This window comes from Oreochromis niloticus, linkage group LG7, assembly GCF_001858045.2.
Source record: "Oreochromis niloticus isolate F11D_XX linkage group LG7, O_niloticus_UMD_NMBU, whole genome shotgun sequence".
In the NCBI taxonomy this organism is placed as follows: Eukaryota; Metazoa; Chordata; class Actinopteri; order Cichliformes; family Cichlidae; genus Oreochromis; species Oreochromis niloticus.
This window is the reverse complement of record NC_031972.2, coordinates 8273833-8299364: the sequence shown is the minus strand read 5'-3', so window position 1 is coordinate 8299364 and position 25532 is coordinate 8273833. Positions and strand designations below refer to the sequence as shown.

The 25532-nt window shown below is 42.0% G+C and overlaps 1 protein-coding gene across 7 annotated transcripts in view; it reads right to left on the bottom strand.

Moving 5' to 3' along the window:
* Positions 1-25532, bottom strand: part of sptan1 (spectrin alpha, non-erythrocytic 1) — a 38201-nt gene that overhangs the window by 443 nt on the left and 12226 nt on the right. For 2 of the 7 annotated variants that reach the window (XM_003439458.5, XM_025909232.1), the window contains exons 5-55: positions 24476-24756; positions 24219-24363; positions 23965-24119; positions 23265-23400; positions 23013-23114; positions 22781-22918; positions 22587-22697; positions 22384-22461; positions 22134-22289; positions 21767-21971; positions 20256-20437; positions 19931-20174; positions 19645-19767; positions 19300-19517; positions 18872-18964; positions 18641-18775; positions 18288-18436; positions 18008-18064; positions 16334-16532; positions 15704-15808; positions 15578-15610; positions 15435-15470; positions 14880-14927; positions 12922-13013; positions 12636-12780; positions 12377-12558; positions 12168-12267; positions 11868-12065; positions 11644-11790; positions 11445-11548; positions 10337-10499; positions 10063-10077; positions 9104-9235; positions 8661-8798; positions 8471-8575; positions 8086-8294; positions 7881-8001; positions 7325-7446; positions 7107-7239; positions 6912-7010; positions 6647-6806; positions 6048-6124; positions 5632-5841; positions 5221-5517; positions 4751-4863; positions 4384-4401; positions 3013-3067; positions 1093-1289; positions 925-978; positions 700-846; positions 50-197 (exon numbers count right to left, since the gene is read on the bottom strand). In XM_003439458.5, coding sequence (XP_003439506.1) covers positions 50-197; positions 700-846; positions 925-978; positions 1093-1289; positions 3013-3067; positions 4384-4401; positions 4751-4863; positions 5221-5517; positions 5632-5841; positions 6048-6124; positions 6647-6806; positions 6912-7010; positions 7107-7239; positions 7325-7446; positions 7881-8001; positions 8086-8294; positions 8471-8575; positions 8661-8798; positions 9104-9235; positions 10063-10077; positions 10337-10499; positions 11445-11548; positions 11644-11790; positions 11868-12065; positions 12168-12267; positions 12377-12558; positions 12636-12780; positions 12922-13013; positions 14880-14927; positions 15435-15470; positions 15578-15610; positions 15704-15808; positions 16334-16532; positions 18008-18064; positions 18288-18436; positions 18641-18775; positions 18872-18964; positions 19300-19517; positions 19645-19767; positions 19931-20174; positions 20256-20437; positions 21767-21971; positions 22134-22289; positions 22384-22461; positions 22587-22697; positions 22781-22918; positions 23013-23114; positions 23265-23400; positions 23965-24119; positions 24219-24363; positions 24476-24756 — 6810 coding nt within the window. The remainder of the gene's footprint in view (positions 1-49; positions 198-699; positions 847-924; positions 979-1092; positions 1290-3012; positions 3068-4383; positions 4402-4750; positions 4864-5220; positions 5518-5631; positions 5842-6047; positions 6125-6646; positions 6807-6911; positions 7011-7106; positions 7240-7324; positions 7447-7880; positions 8002-8085; positions 8295-8470; positions 8576-8660; positions 8799-9103; positions 9236-10062; positions 10078-10336; positions 10500-11444; positions 11549-11643; positions 11791-11867; positions 12066-12167; positions 12268-12376; positions 12559-12635; positions 12781-12921; positions 13014-14879; positions 14928-15434; positions 15471-15577; positions 15611-15703; positions 15809-16333; positions 16533-18007; positions 18065-18287; positions 18437-18640; positions 18776-18871; positions 18965-19299; positions 19518-19644; positions 19768-19930; positions 20175-20255; positions 20438-21766; positions 21972-22133; positions 22290-22383; positions 22462-22586; positions 22698-22780; positions 22919-23012; positions 23115-23264; positions 23401-23964; positions 24120-24218; positions 24364-24475; positions 24757-25532) is intronic. The other 5 variants (XM_025909233.1, XM_013264552.3, XM_013264555.3 and 2 more) reach the window with 5 other exon arrangements.

Below are 25532 nucleotides of genomic sequence, written 5' to 3'. Positions count from 1 at the left end.
ACCACCACTGATTACCTGACACTGACACACTGAGCAGAACATGTCTGACCTGGTAGAGCTCCTCTTTAGTGACGTAGGGTTTGTTTTCAGCGCTGAGGGCTCGGAAGGCGCTCTCGATCTCCTCACTAGACTTGACATTCTCAGTTTCACGGCTGATCATGAACGCCATGTACTCCTGCAGCGACACGTTTCCATCCCTGCAGACAGTTCTCACAGTCAGGAAACAAATACTAGCTTTCCTCCTCACAGGAAAGAGCATATGCCACATTTAAATGCTGCACTAATGAAGAACTTGAAAAGATTTAAGATCAAATAATGATCCAATAATGATGGCAAAGGAGACAGCGCTGTAAAGCACGGTTTTCTAATGTGTTTGCATCCTGTTTGTACGAGTGGTAACATTACAGGTCCTGGAAACTGAACCCCCAGCAGGGGACTGGAGGTCAGCTTGTGCTGGATGCACACTATAATTGGTTAATTTGAAGGTCTGTAACTCCTGCCAAGTTAAACTGGTATCATAAGAATGAAGCAAACATGCACTGAAGTTCAGCATGTCTGGCAGAGAAGAAAGATTAAAACTGCAGTGCAGCAATTATGTGAAGGTGAATTTGCAGTGAGTGTGTGCTGTCTTCTAAGACACTGGTAATTGATATGGATTGGATAAAGCGCTACTAAACCCCACCCTGAAATGCAACAGACCTATTGGGATCCACTGTGTCGAGTATGGCCTCAAACTCAGGATCTGGTTCTCCCTCTTCCACCATGGGCAAATCATAGCCCAGTGAGCGGAGACATGACTTGAACTCTTGGTGGTTCAGACGGCCAGACTTCTCTTTGTCAAAGTGTCTACAAAGAAATGGGTGAAGATAAGGATTTTGACCTTGACACAGAAAGACCTAATGCAGTCCGGAGAGAGCCACTTACTTGAACATCATACTGAATTCCTTCAGAGCCTCTTCTGTCACTCCAGTGGTATTTCTGAAAGAGGAAGGATAAAAAGAAACATGCATTTCACGCAGCAACTGTAAAAGCAGTAGAGTGTTTAAGATTCACATCACTTCAGTGACATGCAGTTACTGTTGCACTGTATACCTGGCCTGTATCTGTTGTTCCAGGTTGTGCTGCATCCTCATTCCCAGTTGGTCCAATTGGTCCCACTGCTGGGCCAAGCCCACTGTACTATGCTCTGTATACTTATTGTCCAAGATCAGTGCCTCTTCCATAGCTGCACCCAAGTCCTCAATCTTCTTCAGCTGGCTGCGCATGGCACGGATTTCCTGGTGCTTACGCTGCACACACACACACACACACACACACACACACACACACACACACACACACACACACACACACACACACACACACACACACAGACTCAATAAAAGCTGCAAACAACTGTGCAATGCTTAACAATGCATTTCCTTTCTGATTTTAGTCTGTGTTTATTATCAACCTAATTTTGAACAATAGGCATAATTAAGGGGAAACTCACATGCACATCTTGCTTCAACACTTGACAGTGAGTGTGCCTCATCATTACTGGAGTGACTAGGGAATCTATATCTAGTGACATCAATGAATAACTCACAAGGGAAGTTAACAGAGCCTTCATTAGCAGTTAAATAGCTGCTTATTACTACTACTATTCTTTCTTTTTTTTCAATAGTGATTTACCAAATCACCAACAGTGTCAATGTGCCTTATATTGTAAGGCAGGGGTCTCAAACTCCAGTCCTTGAGGGCTGGTGTCCTGCAACTTTTCCTTGTGTCCCTATTGCAACACACCTGAATAAAATCAGTAGGTCATTAGCAAGAGTACAGAACTTGACTGCATGCTGAAGTGGCAACCCCTAACCCTACTCAAGTAAAGTGTTTGGAAAAATGTACTTCTAAAAGTACTTTTATTACACCATGTTCATTCACTCATGAGCTGCTGTAACATGAATCAAATGGCTGAACTGCCATCTCAGCATGCAGTCAAGTTCTATAGTCTTGCTAATGGCCTATTAATTGTATTCAGGTGTGTTGCAACAGGGACACATGGAAAAGTTGCAGGACACCAGCCCTCGAGGACTGGAGTTTGAGACCCCTGTTGTAAAGTAAAGAATCTGTAATAATAGTGAGAAAACCCCAACAATCAAACAACCTATCCATGAGCGCTTTGTGACAGTGGGAAGAAAAAAACTCCCTTTTAACAGGAAGAAACCTCAGGCAGAACCAGAACCTCAGAACAGAAATTTTTAGGGTAGAATGGTATTAAGCCCTTGCATTTAAAAGTTGAGAAAACATTTTAATCGCTAACCTGTCAATTTATTCAAAGGGTCTAGTGTTGCCATTAGCCAATCAAATCATGTCATGAAAATATCCTGTATGGCATCACAACAAAGGGGAACTTCATCACTGTGGTGAATAATACCCTAGTTGTATATGAACTAGCTTGGTCACAGTTTCTTCCATGGTGTGTATTTGTCCCATTTTCCTCCCCTTGCCCCCAATTGGTCGTGGCAGATGGCCGCCCCTTCCTGAGCCCAAATCTGGCAAAGGTTATTTCCCGTTAAAAGTAAGCTTTTCTTTCCCCCTGTTGCCAAGTGCTTGCTCAAAGAGAGGGTCGTATAATTGTTGGGATTTTCTCTGTATTATTGTAGGGTCTCTAACTTAAAATATAAAGCGCATTGAGACGATTGCTGCTGTGATTTAGTGCGCTATATAAAAATTTGAATTGATCATGGATGTAAGAGTCTAGAAGAAAGGAGTGTAAAATGTGATTTGTACTTTAGAGTGCTTTGAGTGGTCAGTACATTACAAGCAAAGTAACAGATCAACATTTCAGTTGGGCAGTGCATACCATCACCCCATACAAAGTGAAAGAGGCGACAGCTCTGAAGCCTGAAACGTATAGGTATATATCCCCTCTGCCTTGGGCCATGGTCTTTTCTCATACTGTGTGAAGACAGTCTTGAACCCCTCACACTTATCCCTTGATGTGACTTTAACAGTAAAAGTAGTATTTACCTTGGTGGCCTCCAGTTGGGATTCAAGGGTACCAGACTCTTCCACCATACATGACCTGACAGCAACAAGGAGTTATTATAAAAGCAGAAACGTAGATAATGTCTGCAAACAATCTCACACACACTCTGTTAATAGGATTACACACACTCTTCTACACCCAGTGTTCCCACAAAAACCATTCTAAACGATGCACCAAACAGTGTTTGCAGATCCAAACAATTCAGCATCTTTAATGTATAATTTGGGCCGTCACCTCTAAGATCAAACTGTTATCCTCCCATTTGAAAGTTGAACATTTTTATGCTGACTTAACTGCCACATAGAAGAGCAGCTTTCATAATATAAATTTAATGATAATCCAAACCATGCAAACAGGAGTGGAAACTGCAGCGGATCATCAGTTTTCTGTTACAGGGAATAATGTGGACCCTAAAGTCACTGCATGCATGCATGAAAAGTACACTTCATGTTTGTGTGAATATACATTCATCAGCCACGACACATTAAAATCAAAGACCAACTTTGAGGTAATCCTTGCATTGACATTTCACTTTGTTACTTTGACAGTGCCAATGTAGAAGACCAAGAACCTCTGAAACTATTCGGAGACGAAAATGGTTCGTGCTTCCAGGTAAACGTGTATATTTCTGCTGTAAAATTGGTAGTCTGTGGAAGCAGACTCAAGTGGCCATTAGAGGAACTACACTTTTTGGCTCTTCCATCGTTGTTTCATGTTTGTAGCTCCAGAGTTTGGTGTAGATTGATTGCACTGCTAGACATCACAATACACTCACAGATTGGCCCTATTCATCCTCCGCTGACAGCTCATCTGTCTAATATTATAAAAAGGTGCCGCATGTGTGAGCAGGCATTTTAATTTGTAGCAGATCATGGATTCAAACTGTTTGCAGTTTCCTTCCCTGTTGTACACGGGAACAGACTACGGTTTGAAAGCAGAGCTACCTGGTGCTTAAAGTTTAAGGACTGAGTGAGGAGTGTTAGTGGAGAAGCTAGGTGCTGCTGAGCACACCAGGGCTCAGTGTGCTATTCTTTTAAACCTAAGTGCATGAGGTCACAGCCCTAAGGGCACTATGGGGACAAGAGAAAGCCAAAGAAACTAGAGCAAGGCTTCAAAGAGGTTGACCTCCCAGAAAGATTATCAGCAATTTGTTACTGATAAGACACTGATACGCTATTAAGAAGAGGATGGGGCAGGAAGGACCAGAGATTAGACAGCACACAAAAACATGGAAGGAGATCATTTTCTAAACATCACCCACCTTTGAGATCAAGATTTACTTTCACATCCTACATCACTTTCACAACCACACACACACTCTTACTCATAAGAAAAGTTTAAGTGATATTAACCCATCCAGAAGATATGTCCTGATTAGCACAGTGATCCCAAGCAGCGACGAGGAAGGAGGGACAAAGAGAGAGAGAAATACACGTTAACAACATGAGATGACAATACAGCATCACACTTGCTTACCTGCTTACTAGCCAACGTACCACAGGTCGACATGCTGTAAAGCTACCTAATATTACCTCAGCACAAACAGACATGCAACAATGCAGAGAGCACCTTGACACAAACTTCAGTCACTAGCAGCGTTTCAAATAATGCAACTGAGACAGCCTGTCTTCTAAAACCACAAGATTACTGAACATCTCTGATAAAGCAGCACAAACAGCACATGAATCAGAGGGTCAGCTGGATAACCACATCCTTTACCTGGTCTCTTGTAGCCACTGGTGGAAGGCGTTGGCGTGCTGCGCGAACTCCTGACGCAGCTTGTCGTTTTCCTCCTGCCTCCTCTGCTCCTTCTGCAGCTCTAGCTCACGCTCCTATACACATTTACGGAGAACGCAACAGTTAAACTGAACTGAAGGAACACAAATCTACACTACACCACCACTGTCTGTGTGCACACATCATATCTTTGCATGTGTACAAAGATGCGAAGCAATGATGGTTCAGACATAAATTAAGAGATGGCATGCTGAGCTGGTTTAAAGAGGAAGATAGGGCAGATAGTTTGTATATTGTAGAATATTTCCAATAAACAGAAAAGTATAAAGCCAAATCAAAGTTTGCTGGTAAGAAACGATATGCACGTGGAGAGATGTCATTGGAATAGCCAACAGAAGAAGTGCAGAAGTGCATTTCTGAATGTAACGAGTATATATTCTATCATGCAGAACCTTGATGATCTTCTGCAGGTTCCTCCAGGTCTCCTCCAGGGCCTCCATGGTGAACCAGGTGTAGGGGTTGGACACCACCTGGTAGCTCTTGATCTGTTGGTCCAGTTCTGCCAGTTGGTTAAAGTCAGCTTGAGCTGAGCTCAGTGAGGAACGGAAAGCCTCGTGGGCTTCACGCAGGGCTTTGATCTCCTCCAGAGAGTTGCACCTCACAGGGTCTGTCAAATCCTCCTCAGCATTCTCAAACCAGCTGTTAAAGGCTGACGCCTTTTTAGCAAATGTCAAGAACAAGTCTTCGACCTAGAGAAGGAGGAGAGAAGATAGGATCCTTAAAATGAGTCAAACTTTAAGATAAATCCCTCGGGATTGATAAAATGCTCCGATTTGAGAGGGGAACTTAAAACATTTATTTACCTTTCTGAAATGTTCCTGGGCTTCCAGAAGCTTCTTCTTGCGTGCAGCAGAGTTCGACAGTAGCTGATTCCAGCGTTTCATTAGGGCAGCGTGACGAGCTTCAATGGCTTTTGACTGGACGTGTTTGGCAGCCAGCAGCTGGTCTTTCAGAGTTGTAATATTGGTGATGCCCTCCTGCTGGAAGGCCTGCAGGCCAGCATCAAATGTCTCCTGTACATAGAGACACAAAAAGGTCAGGATTGCACTAGTCTAGGATGTATGTCATTTCCATCTGCAGTGCTATAGAATTGATGGTAATCTGCTCATCCAAATCCATATATGAAATACAAATGACAAACAGCGAGGCCCAGCACAGAGCACTGATTAACAAAATGGTGTGGATGAAAAACAGGGAACTTTTCTGGGTGAGGGCGGACCTGTTTGGTAAGCAGCGTCTGCACAGAGGACAGGTCTCTACCATAGTCGTCAGTCTTCAGGCTGTTTTCTTTCTCACCTAAACACAAAGTGCAAGTTATAAATTATGGTAACACCGGAAACTACAGAATGCATTTCCTAAAGAAAATGCAGCACAGATCTGATAGCTGAATTTTTATAATAGCTTCTAAAATTCATCAACCGCCTCCAACTGCCCAGATTTGAACCAGCTGTCTGCTGAAGACAAATCTACCAATGAAAAATAGCCCTGAAGCTCATGTGCCAATCAGAATGCTCTACCATTCCCATAAACTGAAAATAGAGCCAACAGCTTTAGGTTAGACAGCAGTAACTACAAACTACTGACAAAAAGCATGAAACTAAAACTGTAACTGAAGAAAAACTATGAAAGGTTTTGCTTAATCAGGATTAACACTAATAAAGTGAGTACAATGACTATCATCTCTTATTAAACACTTATGGAACATGTACACTAAAAGTAGAACTATACCGGCATCTATAGAGTACTTTGTCACAGTAAGTATATTCATGATAGACTGTCCTCCTTTTATAGAAGAGACTGAAAAAACTGTTATTATACCGATCCAGGATTCCACAACGTCGGCCTTCCAGTTGAACTGCAGGAAGGCAGAGTTTTCGTCCAGCTTGGCCTTCCTCTGTGCTGCAGCCCTCTCCAGCTCAGACACTTTTCCTCGCAGAGCTGACATCTTGGCACTGATGTTGTCCACATGATGATTGTTCTGTTGCAAATACACAAAAGCCATGTTGAGAACTTTTCTTTCAGCTCTACTGCTTGATATAGTTGTAAAACAGTGGCTTTACTCTGTATGGAGCACAGTCAGTACCTTCTTGATGAGCTCCTCTCCGTTAGCGCACACATCATTCACTCTGTCTCTGTGTACAGTGAAATCAGTCTCAAATGCTTCATGCTTTTTCAGTAAACCCTGTTAAAAACAATAATTTTCAGTTATAATCAGTAAAACTCATCAACAAGCCTCGTTTCAGGATCTGTTATGCAACATGATGTAACAATGAAGCACCTGCACAGCAGCAAGTGTGTCTCCGTAGTCCTCACTTCCCACTAGATTCAACTTCTCATTAATCCAGGCTTCTTCTTCTTCCACATTCGCCACAAACTGCTGGTACTCCAACGATTCCTCAAGCCTCTTTCCTCTGGTACCACAAACACAGACAAAAGCAGATGTGTAAGAGTGTGTGTGTGTGAGTTGGGTGAATCTGTGTAACCCAGGGAGCCCACCTCGCTCCAGATAAGTCCTTAAGTTCTTTCCAGTGGTCAACAAACTGGGCGAGCCTCTGCTGGATCTCCTCCTGGCCAATAGTGTTGTCATCTGACAACTTCTTCCCAGTGTCCAGCACAGACTTGGAACACACACACAACACAGATCCAATCAGCCATTCTACAAGAATTTTACAGCATAATTGACAAATTCACAATGTGGCAATTTAGAGTAAACCCTTGAGAGTTTAACTGCATGTCTTTGAACTGTGGGAGGAAGCTGGAGTACCCGGAGAGAACCATGCAAACATGGGGAAAACATGCAAACTCAGGACCTTCTTGCTGTGAGGCAACAGTACTAACCACCGTGCCACCCATCTAGTAATAACCTAGCCTTGGATCATTTTCCCCTGTGGAAGGGACTAAAACGGATTTAAAAGGAAATTAAAAAAATGCCAGCTGGTTTCATATTTTGAAAATAAAATATGAAACCAGCGGTACTGTATAATATCTGGATCGCTTAATTTTCCTTAGGCTAAGTAGAAAAGTCTTAAAGAATGAATATGACAAATTCTACCTGGATGGCTGGCTCGTGGGCTCCAAGCTCAGCCTCCAGCCTCTTGTGTTTCTTCCTCAGATTCTGTACTCCTGTCAAATCACGTCCATAGTCCTCCGAACTCACAAGTAGCTTCTTCTCTCTGTGTGAGACACCGGCAGAATTTCACATGTTTAAGTGGAGATTCTCCTCATAGAAATAATATGAACATGGGGCACTTTCTTACTTGATCCAAGACTCTTCATCATCCAGGTCTCTGAAAAACTGGTGCAGGCGGTGGGATTCGTTTAGTTTAGCGCGACGACTGGCTGCCATATTCTTGATTTTAGCGAAGCGGCCGTTGACAGCATCACGCTTGTCCTTCACCTGAGTAGTATCGAAAGCATTGCTGGCCATCAGGCTGTCAGCCTGGCCGTTCAGATCCTTCAGACGATCCTGCAAGCAGAAAAAAATATGGTGAGAGAACTTCACTATATTTTATTCTAGACAACTTGTGTTTGGAATTAGTGATTTATTACAGTAGCAGAATACCCAGTCAGAGGGAGTCTTTACTTTAGTATGTATTGTGGAGAGAATGATATACATTTATATAAAAAAAATGAGCTGTGTACCTCATGGGCAGAAATATCAGCCTCCAGCAGCTGGTGTTTCTTCAGCAGATTGTTGACTGAAGCCAGATCCTTTCCATAATCCTCAGAGGCAAGAAGGGCTTCCACCTGAAAAACAACACCATGCATCAGTCTTTGAGATCATCTGCTTTCTGTTAGTACCAGTGTTTATAGTCGGCAAGCAGATTGTTACCTCAGAGAGCCAGAAGTCAAAGTCCTTGATGCCAGTATTGAAGTTCTGCTGCTTGTTGGCCTCTTTGAGTTTCTGGCTCTTTTCTGCAGATTTGTTGACGAGGAACTGCCACTGTTCATCCAAAGCACCGAGACGTGCCTACGCAACAGACAGGTACAGCTTATAGGTTTGTACATCAGATCTCAGTTTTTTGACATAAACTGATCCTGCCATGTATGTTCTGTTCAGAGAAGTGGAAATCTATGTGAGGGATCGGCTTCACATTCATTAAAAAACAAAAACAAAAGATTTTTTTCCGCATTTAATATGTTGTTCTATTCCCTAACCCTTATCAGTGCAGGACATTTTCTTGCTCACTGTAAAATCTGGTGAAATAAAATGGTCAGCATCATGCTTTTTAAACACGTTATACTGATAGTCTTCATTTTGGTCACTATAGTCACCTTGACTGCATCCTCGCTGCCGGCACAGGCTCCTCTCTGGATCAGGGCGTTGCCTGTGTCAATGACTCCACGGATTCTGTCTGCATTAGCGTGCAGCTCGGCCTCAAACGCCTGATGTTTCTGATGCTTACTCTGATGGTGGACACAGATGCGGGAAGAACCACAACATGAGAACTACATCATCCTTATTAACGGGGGAAATGTTTACAGCTCACAGCTTCACAAAGTCATTTAACGCAGCAATGCTTTCATACTCACATTCAATGCAAAAGCCAAAATTAAAGCCAACGAACTCATATGCAGTTGATATTAACGTCAGATGTAAATTAGTTTATATAATTATTGTAACGGAAACACTTTAATGTACAAGGACACAAAAAAATTAAAAGCAACTATGACAGGCAATGTGTCAAGACGCTTGACAGACACATAAAACAAATGAGTAAAGAACACAAAATGGCAACAATGTCTGCAACAGACCTGCCTTTAAGAAAATCTAGAGGGGGAGGAGTCGCTACAAAGTTGCTTCTTGTTTATATCCATCCGTTTCCTTTACAGCTGCTCTTAAGAGATGCAATGGCACCAGTGGAAAATTCCACAGCTATCAGTATTTAGTGCTATCTAATCATTACTCTAATCAGTTTGAGTCTGGATTTAAACATCTGAAGCAAGCTTAAAATAGCTCCTCAACCAAGAAGTCAACATAAAAATGGAAGTCACACCCACCAACCAGCAGTTTTTGATAAACTAACCTGGGATAAAGTACAAAATTAACACAGAATTAAAGAAGAATGAATGAGTTGAACTCAAGTGAAAAGAAGCTGGCACTCAACAGTGCTGGATGAGGATGGTTGGAATGCTTATCACACTCTATTGTGTCTACACACATAGCACAGACATAGACACACAGCAGATATTCTGCTTGGTTGTTAGTCAGCTGACACACTACTCAGACTTACCAGCAGCTTGGACAGCTATAAAAACAAAATAAGAGCGAGAGAAAGATTCAGTCTTACTGCAGAGAGGGCACTGGAAGGGATCAGGTAAAGAGTATCAACAAGGCAAAACAGCGAAACAATGTTTATATTTGGCTTAGCCCCTTGCCTTAGAACGTAAGTAAATTATCTCTTATTTCTTCACTAAATCCATATGTGAGATGTACATTCCCATTTAAAACTCATTCTGTATGTTCAGCAGACCTTCAGCTCCGAGTCGGGTTTCCCAAGTGCGTACCTGGATGTTGGTGGGATCCTTGTAAGACTCATCAGTTGCAGTCTGTAGTTTCTCACTGATCCAAGCCTCAATTTCGTCCACATCACGACTAAACTGCTGCAGGGTCTGGGATTCACCCAACTTGGAGCGCTTTTCGATCATCTGTGCCTTCAGCCGGCGCCACCTTTCAAACGTCATTAAATTAGCCTTTATAGGCAAGCTCAAACACAGCACACAAACATTTTACAGAATCCGCCTCAATTTTTTTTTGGGCAGATTCTTGATGCTTTGAGATATCTCATGTATGATTCCCCCCCCCCAAAATGTTTCTGATATGTGAACAAAGAAAATGTAGCTTTTCTTATCACCTCATCATAAGTAATGATACAATTCAAGATGACATTAAGAAAATAAAGTACTCAAGAATTTTAAGATGTAGGGAGTAATGAGAATATTGTTCTTTAGACGAGTTTAAGCCCGGCATTAGAAGACATTATAATTTAAGTTATGATATGTACACAGTGTATAAACTGCAAAGCCGAGGTGGCCGTTCTGTCATAAAAATGAATTAGCTCATAAAATCAAGTGTTTTGTGTTCATTAGAAAGTATTAGAATATTCAACTAGGAGGCCTCTCTTTCCATTTACATTCCAAAGCTGACCGATTTGTGCTGATTCTACATCAGTGGGTTGTGTCCCCACTTTTTTAATCAGTTTTAGTTTGAGGGGATGAAAAAAAAAAAAAAAAAAAGGCAATGCATTATCTTTAGGGCAATAAAGACATTTTCATCAGTTGTGCCAGTAGTGTAGGTGTTTTCATATGGAGAGTCTACTGACACCTCCACACCTGTGTGTTATTGCTTCCTCATTATTTTACAAGCTGTGGATTTAGAAACTACTAATGTTTCTCCTGCTTTTCTCAGGTGCGTCATATTTTTTTTATTTCTATTTTGCGATGTCATTAACGTCTGTGCAATTTGAATTAAGCTCCCCTTTTTGTAGTGCAAGCAACAACTTCCAAATGCAAATGCAACTGTTCACATAACTACTTTATCACAGAACTTGAGCATCTGTAGATAAACAAAATTAGGATTGTGTCAGTGACCAAGTTTAACAGCCACGTTTTTTACCTGTCAAGAACTTCATTGCGCCGGTTAAGAATCTCAGGTTTGGCGTAATGGTCGGCTCCAATCAACTGGTCAGCAAAAGACTGCAAAGCAGCAATCTTCTCCTCCTGTAAATCAAGTCAGGATTTAATGATCAAGACAAAAAAGGGTAATAGCAGTCAGTTTTCAAAACTTTCACGGAGCAACGAAATGCCTCACTGACCTGAACGTTAATGGCCTTGTCAAAGTCTTCATGTTTCTTAATGAGGGCCTCCACACTGTCCAGGGAGTCACCCTTGTCATCACTGGCGAGGAAGGCTTCACGAGCTGCCATCCAGTTCTCAGCCTGCTCACAGTCTCTGTTAAAAAGCTGTGGATGGACAAACAACCTTCAGTGGCTGAAATATCGTCTTTGACTGTCCGCTTCATGTCCAAGGATGTCATTACCTGAAGTTCTAGGCACTGATCCAACATCATGCGGCGCTGCACCCAGGCCTTCTCCAGATCAGCACGCTCACGGTCTAAAGCCTCGAGTTTTTGCTGAATCTCAGGACTAGCATAGTGGCCTCGAGCCAGCAGCTGCTGTCCGAACTGTTCAAATGCCTGGAAAGTACCAGCCCGAGCATCAATCTCTGTACGGTGTTCCTGGAGAGAGAAAAACAAGCAAGAAAGATGACAGAGTTAGAGTTAGGCAATAACTGATATCTGAAAACACGCAAAGAAAGAACGAGAGTAAATATTTGATACCTGGTGTCTTTCTAAAAGGGCCTCGGCTCCAGTCACATCCTTAGCCAGCTCCTCTGAGGAGACTAATCCTCGGATGCCATTGATCCAGGACATGAGATCTCTATGCACAGTTTAAAGAATTCCAGTCAGTCAAAACCACACATATTTCTAAGAAATCGCTTTCTTCAAAAAATGTTAAACATTTTTGGATCCAGCAGTCCCGCGCCCACCTGAAGTCAGAGAGGAAACGCTGCAGGTCATGAGAATTGCCAAGCTTGTCTTTGCGCTGGTCAGCACGTCCCACCAGGCTGCTCCAAGCAGTGTTCAGCTCTGTGCATTTCTCCTGGATGTCATCCACCGATTCAGGGTGAGACTGGATCAAGCGCTCTGCTGTCTCTCCGAGAGAGTTAACCTAAGTAGAGAAATGGGAAAATTAATAAAAAATAAATACAAGATTTCAGTCTTAAAATGACTAAAAGTAAATCTGACCTTATCCCCCAGGGCAGCCAGGTCTCTCTCAAAGCCCTCGTGTTTGCGCTGCAAAGCCTGGACGCTGGCCAAGTCGTGACCGTAGTTGTCAGTGTTCAAGGCCTGGTTCTTCTCCTCAATCCACTCTTTAGTCTCATCAGCATCCCTTAAGACACATAGTACAACTCAAGTTAATTGTTGTACCTGACAAAATGTTCCAAAGCCTGTTTCTCTAATAAATAACACAAAGCAGAGGGTGAACTCGATGACTGATGACCACAGGCGATATCCCACTTTGGATTTGTACCTGTGGAACCGCTGCACCTCATGTGCACTCCCCAACATGTTGCTCCTTTCTTCAGCCAGCTGTTGCAGGGATCGCCAGCGGTTGTTCAGCTCCTGCACATGACATACAATATTAAACAGTACTCTGCACTCATCCCAAACACTGCTGTCTGGAGCATGTTTTTCTCACATTAGTGCTAACATTTGAGATGAGTTGCAGTACACCAATTGAAATAAACATACGCTAAACAAGAGGCGCTTTCAGACAGAACAGTTGCCTAGAGGGTAACGGCTCACTGGGAGCACAACTCCAAGTGCATTTTATTTTGGATTTGCATTAAAATAGGAAAACCAATGTGACACAACAGGTTGCAGTTGGTCCTACAACAGGAAGGAGCATGCTGTGTGTTTATTGTGCTTTATGGGTTTGATGACGACAGGCCTGAAAAGGAAGTTCAATCCACGTTTGGTTTGGTTATAATTTAATGACGTTATCCACTTATTGTGACATGTGCAAAGCACAGACGGCTTTACAAACAACTTTTGTGGTCTCACTTCCTTGTAATCCTTTTTCAGCTTCTTCCATTTCTACAATACTTTTCTGTATGTGGATGCCAATCATAGCAAAAAAAAAACATACCTGCAGGTGCCAGTTTACCCTCAGCCTCCTAGTACATGCACCTATGGTATTAATTTAAGAATCCTACGTCACAACTATGATTCTTGAGTTAACACATTCACAAACTTCGGGGTCAACGTTGCCCCACCTCTCACCGGGGTGACGACAACAACACACGTAACAAGAAGAAAAGTCTAAGCTTTGATGAGTCAAAATTGTTAATTTTTCCTATTTCATTTAATATTTTGACTGGATTTTAGGTCAAACAATTAAAAGCCTATAGAAGACAGCAAAAAAGTTGCCAAGAGCATCTCGATGTTAGGCACTCATTTTCATCCACATAATAAAAAACAAAATTATGTTTTAAATATATTTGTATAGTTATATACTAACTAACTATGGTGGCCTTCATAGAAAATAGCTACAAATCCTAAACAGTTACTCTGTTTCTATTCTGCTTCTATTGAAAGTCTGGACTTCAATCACATTTTGAGTAAAAGTAAGTTAAAATCAACTGAGTTGAAAGAAAGGGGGAACTTCCTACAGCAGTTTTAGGACCTAAGCTCCTGCAGTCTGAAAGCGCCTAAGCCACGTTTCCACAACATCCTCAGTGCTTCTGCAGCAGGGCCAGAAATCCAAATCAGTTCCAGAAAAATTACTTTCCATCCCCAAAAGCTCACGATTACAGTTTAGTACTTTATGATAATTCCTAAGCTTTGGGGTTGCAAAGATTGGGTTGCAGATAGACCGCATAAAATATACTGATCTTGAGGCTAGAGTGTAAACACAGAACATCAGTGGACTGAAAGGAGCTCCTGAAAAGAGATCCTGGTTTAAATTTTGGTTTACTTTTGGTGGAAAAGTGGCTAAGAGGGTCAAAGTCATTCACACTAACAGATACATTTCAAGATCAGTTTAACAGTGACACAAGGAAAGCTAGATTAAACATATTTCACTCAAGCACAATCATGCAAATAATGTGCTCAATTTGTGCTACTTCGCACTGAGTATTTCATGAGCACAGACAGCGATGGACAAACAAAAGTAGGTGGATGATGGAGATGAGATGCACAGGACTGGGTGCATGGTAAGAACATTACGCAAGGACAAAGAACATGACAGGTTTAGCATAACTTATGCAGTATGTCATTCATATTACAGCAACAATAATTAGGACCAGGACAGGACAAATGGTGCGGGAAGCATTGTGTTAAAAAAAAAAAAAAAAAAAAGGAACACTGCTCATACTGAAGTCAGGTTTCAGTGAACATGAGGGGATAGATCATGTGACACTATCACAGTATGGTTAGTGTTTCTGATCACAATGCGCAGAGTGGTTGTATTGGACTTGTTTATCTTACCTTGATTGTATTAAAGTTAGCCGTTGTTTGAACAGCCAAGCGTATATTCTAAAGTCAAAAGTAAACCAAACATGGACATGGAGGGAAGGACAAAAAAACACCACACCAGTCAAGAGCGTTATGGAAAATCCCAGGGTTAATCTTGGTTCTCACAAGACCAACCGAGACACCATTCACTAGCACTGCAACCATGGCTGGAGGAGAATGAATCAAGCACTGTTTTTGTTACAATCGAGACATCCCGAGACATGAAAACTGTTACAGAGGGTCTTAAGAATAAATTACGAGTTTCCAAGCTCTTCAGTTGTCTCATCAATGTCTAATCATATTCTACAAAGTCATGAGTCATCATGCCCCATGCTAGTAAAATGTAATTCTGGGCATGATTGCAGGAAACAGGCACACAAGTATCAAACACTGAGCAGTCATGCATGGTTACAGTATCAAATCAAGACTGACTAGCTGCCAAGTATTTTCAGGTGATGCATGTTCTTTACAAGATCATCTGAAGGTTTGAGAATGTCTTGAGGCCAATTACTGTTAGTTACAGCTTACCTTCCATGGAGATGCAGTCTTAGAATCCGCTTCATCCTGTTCAACAAATGAGGCATACAAGTAAGCACATTGCAATGATACCCAAAAAACATGTCTTAATTATTATAGTGGATGCAAATATAATTAACAGAAACTACATCAACCTTGCCAGGAGCAGCACCAAGCAGCTCTTGTTGCTGGAGATGAGGAGAAAAAAAAGATTTTTTAAGGACAGCTAATTATGGCTCATATATGTGACATAACATATGATCCAGAGAGGTAGCACCTACCTGAGCCTGAACCATGGGGGCCTCCTCAGCCATAAGGCCTTCAGACTCCAGCTCTGAAGCCACTTTGTTGATATCCCTCAGACGAGACTCATTGGCCTTGAGGTCCTGGAAAGAGAGAAAGAACAGTGCCATACACTTTCTGTTCAAGTTCAAACACATACATGAAAAAGAAGGTTTTCATAGGACTGCTGCAGTTCTCTGATGACAATTCAAGGCCTTGTTACACAACTTTTAATTATTTGTGTGTTTCTTACACTGTTGTGGAGGAATTTTCGCCCTCTTTTCTTTACAGTATTGCTTCAGTTTGCGGGAATTTGCTTCTGCACAACTCTCTGAACATCCAATCACAGCATTTCAGTTGGTTGAGCTCTGAATTTTAAGTGGGCCTCGCAACACCTTTATGCTTTTTTTCTTTGTTTTTTTGTAGATTTGCTTCTGTGCTCTGGATCACTGTCCTGCTGCACGGTCCAAATTTAGTTGTTATACGGTCAGTGAATTGTTGTGTTTACAATTCACATACAAGTAAAGACCATATACAAGTAATTCAGATAACTTTAAGTCAACAGTCATGTAGAATTTTTGGGAAAAGGGTCAAGCTTAAAAAACAAAACAAAAAACAACAGATATTACCTTCTGGAAGTCATCAAACTTCTTCTGTAGAACCTCAACCTGCTCCAGATCAGAGCCCATCTCCTCATTAGTGAGGGTGCTCTCCTTCTCATGAATCCACTGCTGGAGCTCGTTGGCCTCACGGAATAACATAAACTTCTTGCAGCTTTTCTCAAGCATGTCCTTGCGCTTCTCCCCCAACTCTAACAGAGTACCATATCTTGGAAAAAAGAAGAAAGAAAGAAAATGTATTAAAGAAAGTTTATGTAAGCCATTTAAGAAAGAAAACGTAAGCCGAAGCTCTAGAAAAACCAAATAAATAAATAAAAAAACAAAAACAAAACTACACTTTAAAAAGTGAAATAAAATAAAACAAGTGGGTGGACACTGACATGCTTTGTGTGTTTGGAATCTGTACACATGGGGCATGAGAAGGAAGCCCTGAATGGTATGGCTGACAGAAATTTATTATCATAATTGATGAGTAGTGTAGTAATGAAGGGGTGCCCTTCTCCACAACATTTTACTCTTGTGTCAGGAAACATCCACACATATTGGTCTGTGGTCTCCATGACATTTTATAGATGCACTGAATAATCTAATAAAACTAGTACCTGGGGGCAGGCATCATCCTGATGATGGGGAGTGTTTAAGGACCAAAGCATCTCAAAAATCTTGATAAAAAGACATGTAATTATAATCTCTTGGTCTCCAACAGCATAATCCACTAATTTAATACTCGAGATAAAACACCAGAATTTTTTCCCCAGATATACAGACAGAGATCTCTAGTGAGTGGAACGCAGTAGTGTTGGATTTTGTGAAATATGATAGTAAGAAAGACCACTAAGCTCTGGTCAGTTCTACAGAAACAGGCAAAAATGCTCAGAAGTCTTTATCCAGCCTCTTCTGCTTCTACCCTCGAGGTGGGGGTGGGGGGCTGGAACCTCTCCCAGCTACCATGGGGTGAGAGGCAGTAAGATGAGATGTGTTAGCTTAGCAGGGAATGTTAATCTGAAAATTAGCAAGCATGACATTGGAAATTTGTAATGTCAGGAAAAAAGCCTAATTGGTCACAGTCAGATTTAATTTGTATTTCTTTTTATCATTTATCCTTCTTTACTTATTTATTTTCTACCAATCTAAATGTAAATGTGAGCACATTTTATTGTTGAATTTGAAGTCATGTTTGCTTTGTTAGATTTTAAATAAGGCTCTGGGATGTTGCAGTAAAATAAAAGTGATGATAAATAAATACTGTATGCTGCTTTTAATAACTTTTCATCCGCTTTTGTAAAACCTAGGTGCCAGCCTCTGGGGTTAGAGCTGTAGTAACGTTGTTCCAAACTAAACCCGGACACATCGACAAGCCAGTTTGTTTATGTTAATTTATATGTCGCACAAATTTCAAATAATTTTCTAATGTTTCACTGATTCACTGAGACACCTAAGAACCAATCAAATCTCAGTGTGTGTAGGGCAGAACATAAACTGACATCCCTATAGGGTAACCTGGGATAAGAAGGATGTAACAGATGTGCATCAGAAGCTGCTTCTATCCTGGACTGAATAGAGGCCAGGGGTGAAATACACACAGTGTCACACAACATGGTATTTGGGGTGGGGGAATGGATGATTTCTATTATAGGTATCACGACCACAAGTACACGCAGAGGGGCACTGGTTCCTACTCACAGCTCTTCCACCTGCTTCATGCGCACAGACACGCTGCAGGCCTCCTTGGTGACAAGCCTGCACAGCGGCAAGGCAAGGCGAAAGCACAGCAAGACAAGATTAAGTAGTTAAATACAGAGATAGGACAGCAGAGGAAAGAGGGCAAGGGGCCAGGAGCAAGGTAATTAGTGTTAAACAACTGGATGGAAGTAAAGAAAGACTAAAGTGCAGAGCAGACAGGTTAAAGTGGACTAGTGGACCTGATTCTGAAACAGAAGAGTTCAGGCTGTGGGTTTCTTACTGATTTTCAATCTGGTCCTGGCGGAGTGCAATGCTGCCATGTTCATCCAGCAGGTTCTCCCTGGAAGAGGATTGGGTGGGGTCGAGCTTCTTCACATAAGCAGCAGGAACGAAGCCCTGGCGATCATTCACCTCCACTTTCCACCAGTCCTGCAGCAGGGGGGAGATGAAGTCATTAGTATGTGATGTGGCGGGGTGGATGAGAGTCAGGCAGTAGAGCTGGTCATTTACTAATAGGAAGGTTGGTAGTTTGATCCCTGGCTGCTGCAATCTGCATGCCAGATCTGCAATATCCTTGACCAAGATACTAAATTATGATATTTACTGATGCTTGACTACTTCACAGTGCCGTACCTTGTTAGTGCTGTTGAGGAGAGTGAGAATGTCTCCTTTCTTCATGGTAACTTCACGTGGGCTCTTCTCCTGATAGTCATACAGTGCCAGGACCAGCTCCTTCCCGGTCTCATCATCGGTTGGGGCAACTTGTTGCTGTTTAGTTAAAAGAAACTTGTTACCGATTTGTGTTCTGCGAATAGACACTGATGCTTCAGAACAGATCACAATTCAGGGACTTTTTAAAGTTACCCTGCAGGACTGGGCCTGCTCCTTCAGGGCCTGGATACTGCTGCCGTAAGCGCTCAGGTCAGACATCAGGGCTTCGTGCTTCTTTAGCAGAGCCTGTGGAGAAGAAACAACTCAGCACAACTACATTTCTCACAAAGGGAACTAACTGGAAGCTTTAAGCCCGCTTTAACTTTTAATAGAGCCAAAAACAAAACAAAAAACAAACAAACAAAAAAAAAAAACTACATCATAAGATTTTAAACTTTAACAGCACAACAATAATTCATTGGTAGTGACAGTTACAGTGGTGTGAAAAGTGTTTGCTCTCTTCCTGATTTCCTATTTCTTTGTATGTTTGCCACACTTAAATGTTTCAGAACATATTTAAATATTAGAAAAAAAAAAAAAAATTCACACCACTGTATATTCTTCTGTAGTAAAATCTGTACCTCAGCTGAGTCCTCGTCTTTGCCGTAGTCTGTGCTCCCAACAATGGGTTCCTTCTCCCTCATCCAAGACTCGGCCTCGTTAGCATCAGCAAAGTATTGCTGGGCCTGCAGAGAGTCCTCAAGGTCCTGTCTCCTCTGGGAGGCCTTGGCCTTCAGAGTGTCCCAACGCCCATGCAGCTCAGCCAGCTTAGCCTTCACATCCTCACCAGCAAAGTGACCTGGACACCACACCCATAAAACCTCAGCCGTGTTTTTTTCACTGTTGCAGTGATATTTTACTTGCATATAAACATCACCATCATCTCACTGAAGATAACAGAGGAATCTTAGGATTTAAATCAATACCTTCCTCCACCATAGCTTCTCCCTTCTGGGTGACAGCCTTAATGCGAGGCTCGTGACCTGTGATTTCAGCCTGCAGAGCCTGGTGCTTCTTCAGCAAGTTCTGGACACCAATCAGGTCTTTGCCTGAGGAAAAAAACATCAGAAACATTTTATGGAGCTCCAGTGATCTGAAATATGAGGCTCCAGTTTAAACTTTATTCCTGAAATGATCACTTTCATCAATTATATACCTCTAATCACAAACTTTAATTTCTCAGAGCTGCATAGACATTTAGTCTGATTTTACCTCTGTTAGTAGAGGCAGCGATGGGCTCTTTCTCACGGATCCAGGTCTCCTCATCTTCAATATCTCTGAACAGTTGCTGCAGCCTTAGAGAGTCTGACAGCTTCTGCTTGCGTGCAGCCATGGGTTCACGCAGAGCTTCATACCGAACCACCAAGGCCTCTTGCTTCTTGCGGATGTTGTCAGCATCAAAGTGGCCAGCCTCCTGGAACTGGCGGGCCTGGATTGTTATGCCATCAATCCGATCCTGATGGGGACATTTACATTAGTGTCGCATTCACCAATGCAGTGTCTGGCAGCTCCATAATTTGGGTTGAGTGCTGGTTACCTGGTGAGCTGCCACATCAGCCTCCAGCAGTGCATGTTTCTTTTGTAGGTTCTGAACACTTGTCAGGTCTTTTCCATAATCATCTGAAGCCAGGTGACCCTCCACTTCATACAGCCACAGCTCTATGTCCTCTACATTTCTGTTGAACTGCTGCTGCTGGTTGGCTTCACGCAGCTTGATGCCTTTAAAGAAAAAAAAAAAGAAAAAAAAAAGCTCTGACTGTTGCTCTGAATCATCAGGGACAGACTCTTCTTTCATGGGCTTTCCAAGTACATTAATGGCCCAGCTATTCAGTTCAATTCATTTTTATTTATACAGTGCTAAATCACTCAAGGTGCTGTACTGTAAGATAAAGACTACAAAGAAAATAAAAAACCCTAACAATTATATGACCCCCTTTGAGGAAGCACTTTGGCGACAATGGGAAGGAAAAACTAGAACCAATGAACTAGTTCAGATACAGAATGTTTCTCATTTTAGAGATATTGCTCAAACAGAAGAAAGTAGTCCCCCATATTTGTTTAATATTCGCAAAAATGACTCCAAGATTCCTCACCGTGTTACTGGAGGCAAAGATAATGCCATCTGGTTAGATACCATATTTCTAAGATTTTCAGGGCCAAGTACAATAACCTGGTCTTTAAAACAGTCCTGCACTTTAACTAATTGGTGTATATTTGGTGTAATGGATAGATACAGTTGTATGCTATGTCTTCTGATGATAATACCTAAGGGAAGCATGTATAATGTAAATAGAATTGGTCCTAGCACAGAACCCTGTGAACTCCATAATGAGTGTTAGTGTGCGAAGAGGACTCTCCACTTACATGAATAAATCTGAGTCTATTAGATAGATATGATTCAAAACACTGCAGCGCAACACTTGTAATACCTACAGCATGCCCTAAACACTGTAATAAAATATTATTAAAATTAAGATTAAGATCATTTGTAACCTTCACTAAAGCTGTTTCTGTGCTGTGATGAGCTCTGAAACCTGACTGAAACTCTTCAAATAAGCCATTCCTCTGCTAAAGTTGTGGTCAGATGTTTACATTCACTCATCATGAGCAGAAATGTAACAGTAATTTCTTTGTGTTGTCCTTTTCCCACGGTAGAATAACTGAATGACTTTTGACCCTGTGTGGTTTAGAAAAATAAATAAAATTCTAACTTTTGCTCTGTTTTCTTGTTTTTGAAGTCATTAAAGATAATCATTCAATTTAAAAAATACAAATAAAAAAATACCAAGATGAGTGGATGTAAATTACAATACTAAGTATCGTGCTAACTCATTTTAGCCATTTTTGTGGGGGGGTTTAAGCTCCTCTCACTGATTCTCTCCATTTGCATGTGCTCTATTTTCAATCTAAGTATCAGTGGGTATCCAGCTGTTTGGTTTTTTTCTTTTGTGTGTGTGCACAAATGTACACAAAAGCCCTGCCACTCTCCATGCACTTTGTCACTGTGCACAGCTCAAATGTTATGTTCACTTTTCCTCCCAACTATACCTTTGAGCTCAGTAGCCTCCAGCAGTTTTTTCCACTGAGAGCTGACTTCTTCCATGTGACCAGAAACCTCAGTTGAGGCATAATGCTTTCCATCCAGCAGCTCCTGGCCTGACTTCTGCAAGGCATCGATTCGGCTCTGGTTAGCAGACAGCTCAGCTTCAAAGGCCTGGTGTTTCTGCACCTTGCCCTGCAGGTTGGAGGGGTCCTGTTGACAGGAGAGCAGAGACACAGAACTTCAACGATGGAGAAAACAGACACAAAAGAAAACATCACAATGCACAAACATACACGAACATCAAAAAAAAAAAAAGAAAAAGGGAGACACAAATTTCGGGAGAAGACAATATCAATTTCTTTCACAAATTACCTTGTAAGCCTCATCAGTAGCAGTCTTCATCTTTTCATTGATCCAGCTCTTAAGCTCATCAGAGTCCCTGAAGAACTGCTGGAGGTGGAAGGAGTCCTCCAAGGCAGCACGACGAGACTGAGCACGGTCATGCAGGGCATTGCGGCGGCTGAGTAGCTATAAATGCAACAAGGAGAGAAAACAAATTTTCAAATAAAGCTTATTGTATTTGATTTTATGTCTGATGTGGAAAGCAGACAGTAGTGCTTACAGCATCTCTGCGTGTAGCCACATCCTCTTTGGCATAGTGGTTGTTCTGAATCAGTTTGGTAGCAAATTCATCCAAAGCCTGGAGATGTGCAGCATAAACAGAATAAAGGTTAATTTGAATTTACAATTCTCACATAGTGGCAATAATTCAAGAATAGAAGATGCAATAATCATCATGTAACTGGGCAAATTTAATAAACTTACAGTGATCTTCTCTTCTTGAGCACTCAGCGACTTCTCAAAATCTTCATGTTTTTTAAGCAGTGCCTCTACACTGTCCAGGGAGTCACCAAGGTCTTCATTCAGGAGGAAAGCCTACGCAAGGAGAATACATGAAAAACTGCCACAGCACATCTTTTTGCTAATAAACACCAAGCTCTCCTGGTGTGGTAACTTACCTCTTGCTTGCTCATCCAGTTGTCAACTTGCTCAGTATCCCTGTAAAAGAGCTGCAGGTCCATGCACTGCTCATACTGCTGCCTGCGAACCTCCCACAACTCCAGCAGAGACTCCTTTTCTGCAGCAAGGACACCAAGCTACACGAAAAACACCAAGAGGAGCATTTTAAATGCTAGTATGACACAAATGAAGAGGGGAGAAAATTGTACAAACACGGTGTCAGAATCTTACCTTTTCCTTCACCTCGTCAGAGGCATAGTGTCCTGCACTGAGCAAGGCCTGGCCAGCTTCATCTGTAGTTCTAAAACTGTCCTCGTGAGCGTCAATCTCTCCCTAAAAAAAATAAATAAGAAAAACATGCAAACAGGTTGACTTACAAAGGGTGTGAATTATGAGACAAAGCGATTTGACACTTTCTTAAGCCTTTACACTAAGTGCAAAGACACTTTAGGTTCGAGGTCTCTATAGTTTAGAAGATTTTACCTTGTGCTCCTGATGGCGGTCTAACAGGGCCTCAGCTCCAGCCACATCATTGGCCAGTTCATCAGCATTGATCAGAGCCTTCATCTCAGTTACCCAGCTAGTCAGATCCCTAAAGTCAGCAGTGAAACGCTGCAGCCTAAGACAAATCATCAAAAAAAAGACAGAATGAGGAAACTTGGTTGGACAAGTGGCTCTTCAACAGGCCTGAGCTCTTTGCAAATATGAACTGCAGACAATTTTGTGACATCATTTTCAATTGTCATTTAGCTTGCAACAGAAAATGGCCTGTGTCACGTGTTTGAATTATCACAATTACTCTGTACATAAGACCCCACGCACAAGTCCACAAAGATTCACACAGAAGTCTAAATCAGCTATAAATCCTAGAAAGGTTTATGTGCATGTGTGTTTTCATTCCCTGATATAAGTTATACTTTTTGTTATGTAGTATTTCACTGTGATCATCATTACATCCCATATATAGACCTGGGTACATTAGTTTGTTGTTGTTGTTTATCAGCGTTAATTCTAAAAACATGTCAGGTAAAGTAATTATACATTGTGAACAGCTATCAGCATGTTGTTTAAAAACAGAGCAATACACTCCAACACATGGTCTTTGCATATAACTTTATCTCCTGGCTTCTGTGAAAGGTTGATGAATGATTTGCTTGTTTTACTGCATTTATTGGTATTTTACTGGTAGGAGTCGTTCAGACGGGCACGGCGCTCAGTAGACAGAGTGCGAATCTGTTCCCAGTTGGTGATAAGTTCGTCCTTTTTCAAATGGATCTGCGAAGCGTTCTGGGGATGTGTCTGCTGCAGGTGCTCAGCGTCACCACCCAAAGTTTTGACCTGATTTAAGGAAGGAGAACACAGCAAGTCAGGATATCAAGTTTTTAACTTCCTGTTTGGTATATTTGCTAACATAGCAGAGAGCGGCATATGCCCTACCTTATCTTCCAAAGCTGCCAGGTCTCTCTCCAGGCCCTCATGTTTGCGCAGCAGAGCCTGAACACTGGCCAGGTCACGCCCAAAGTCATCAGACCCCATCAGCTGCTCCTTCTCCTTGATCCAGCTGATGGTTTCATCCACATCCCTATTGGAGTCAAACACACAGTCTGTTACTAACGGCAACATGACAAACAAACAAATGAACATACACACAGTGTAAGAGTTTTTCATGTGTTATGTGCTATGATGCTGCTTACCTGTTGAAACGCTGCACCTCAGCAGCTCCAAACAGCTTGCCCTGCCTCTGTTGGGCCAGGCCCTTCAGGCGCTGCCAGGCTGCGTTGACCTCGTCCTGCTTGCGCACAATGAGCTCTCCCTCTGGATGGGATTCCTGGATCAGCTTAGCTGCAAGCTGGTTCACCTCATTCACACGTTCCTCATGGGCAGCCAGATCCGTCTGGAACTCCTCAAACTTCTTCTGCAGGAGCTGCACGTGCTCCAGGTCCTGGCCCAGCTCTTCTGATGTGGCAATGGCCTCCTTTAGGTAAAGGTGAAGAAAGAGAAAGTTAAAAAAAAAAGAGAGAAAGTATGCCTTGGTGCTTTACAATCTGATAAAATGAGTCTGGCTTTCATTTATAATTCAAAATAATTGCAACAAATATAGGCCTCAAGTCTTCAAGTGGACACGACCTCTGTAATGTTCAGGTTTATAAAGCACTGTATAAATGAGGACTGTTTGAAGGATAGCCTGTTTGAGTCAGGTGACAGGTGGCTGACCAGATCGACAAATCAGAGCTTCTTTTCGTCCTCTCTGGCCCGATGTACCGTGTGGCACAAACAGCTTATGGCCAAAAGATGCGATCGTCACTATTTTTAAAAATTTTAAAATGCTTTTCCAAGCTTTCCTAAACCCACTCAAACAGTTTAGTACACCACAAACACAACTAATTTTCTTACCAAAGGCTAATCAGGAATCCTAACATACAAGTGTATGTCCACGCTTTTTGGACATCTTTCTTTTTCCTTACATCATCTCACTGACTGGATTACTTCATATTACAGGTGTGGAAAAGCGAAGCCCAAATGTAAGTTGGGAAAATAATCCCATGCCCATGGCATAATCCCCTCACACCCCCAAACACCATTGGGGTGCATTTCCTCAGAGAATGCTGGTCAAATCAAATACCGACCTCATAAATGCTGGTCAAATTCAGACCACCCGCATGGGCAATTGGGATTTGGTTGCAAAACCTTCTTCCATCACAAGAGGGAGCCAAAGCAATTTCCACTGTGGGTTGCCTGGCTTTGGGCCTT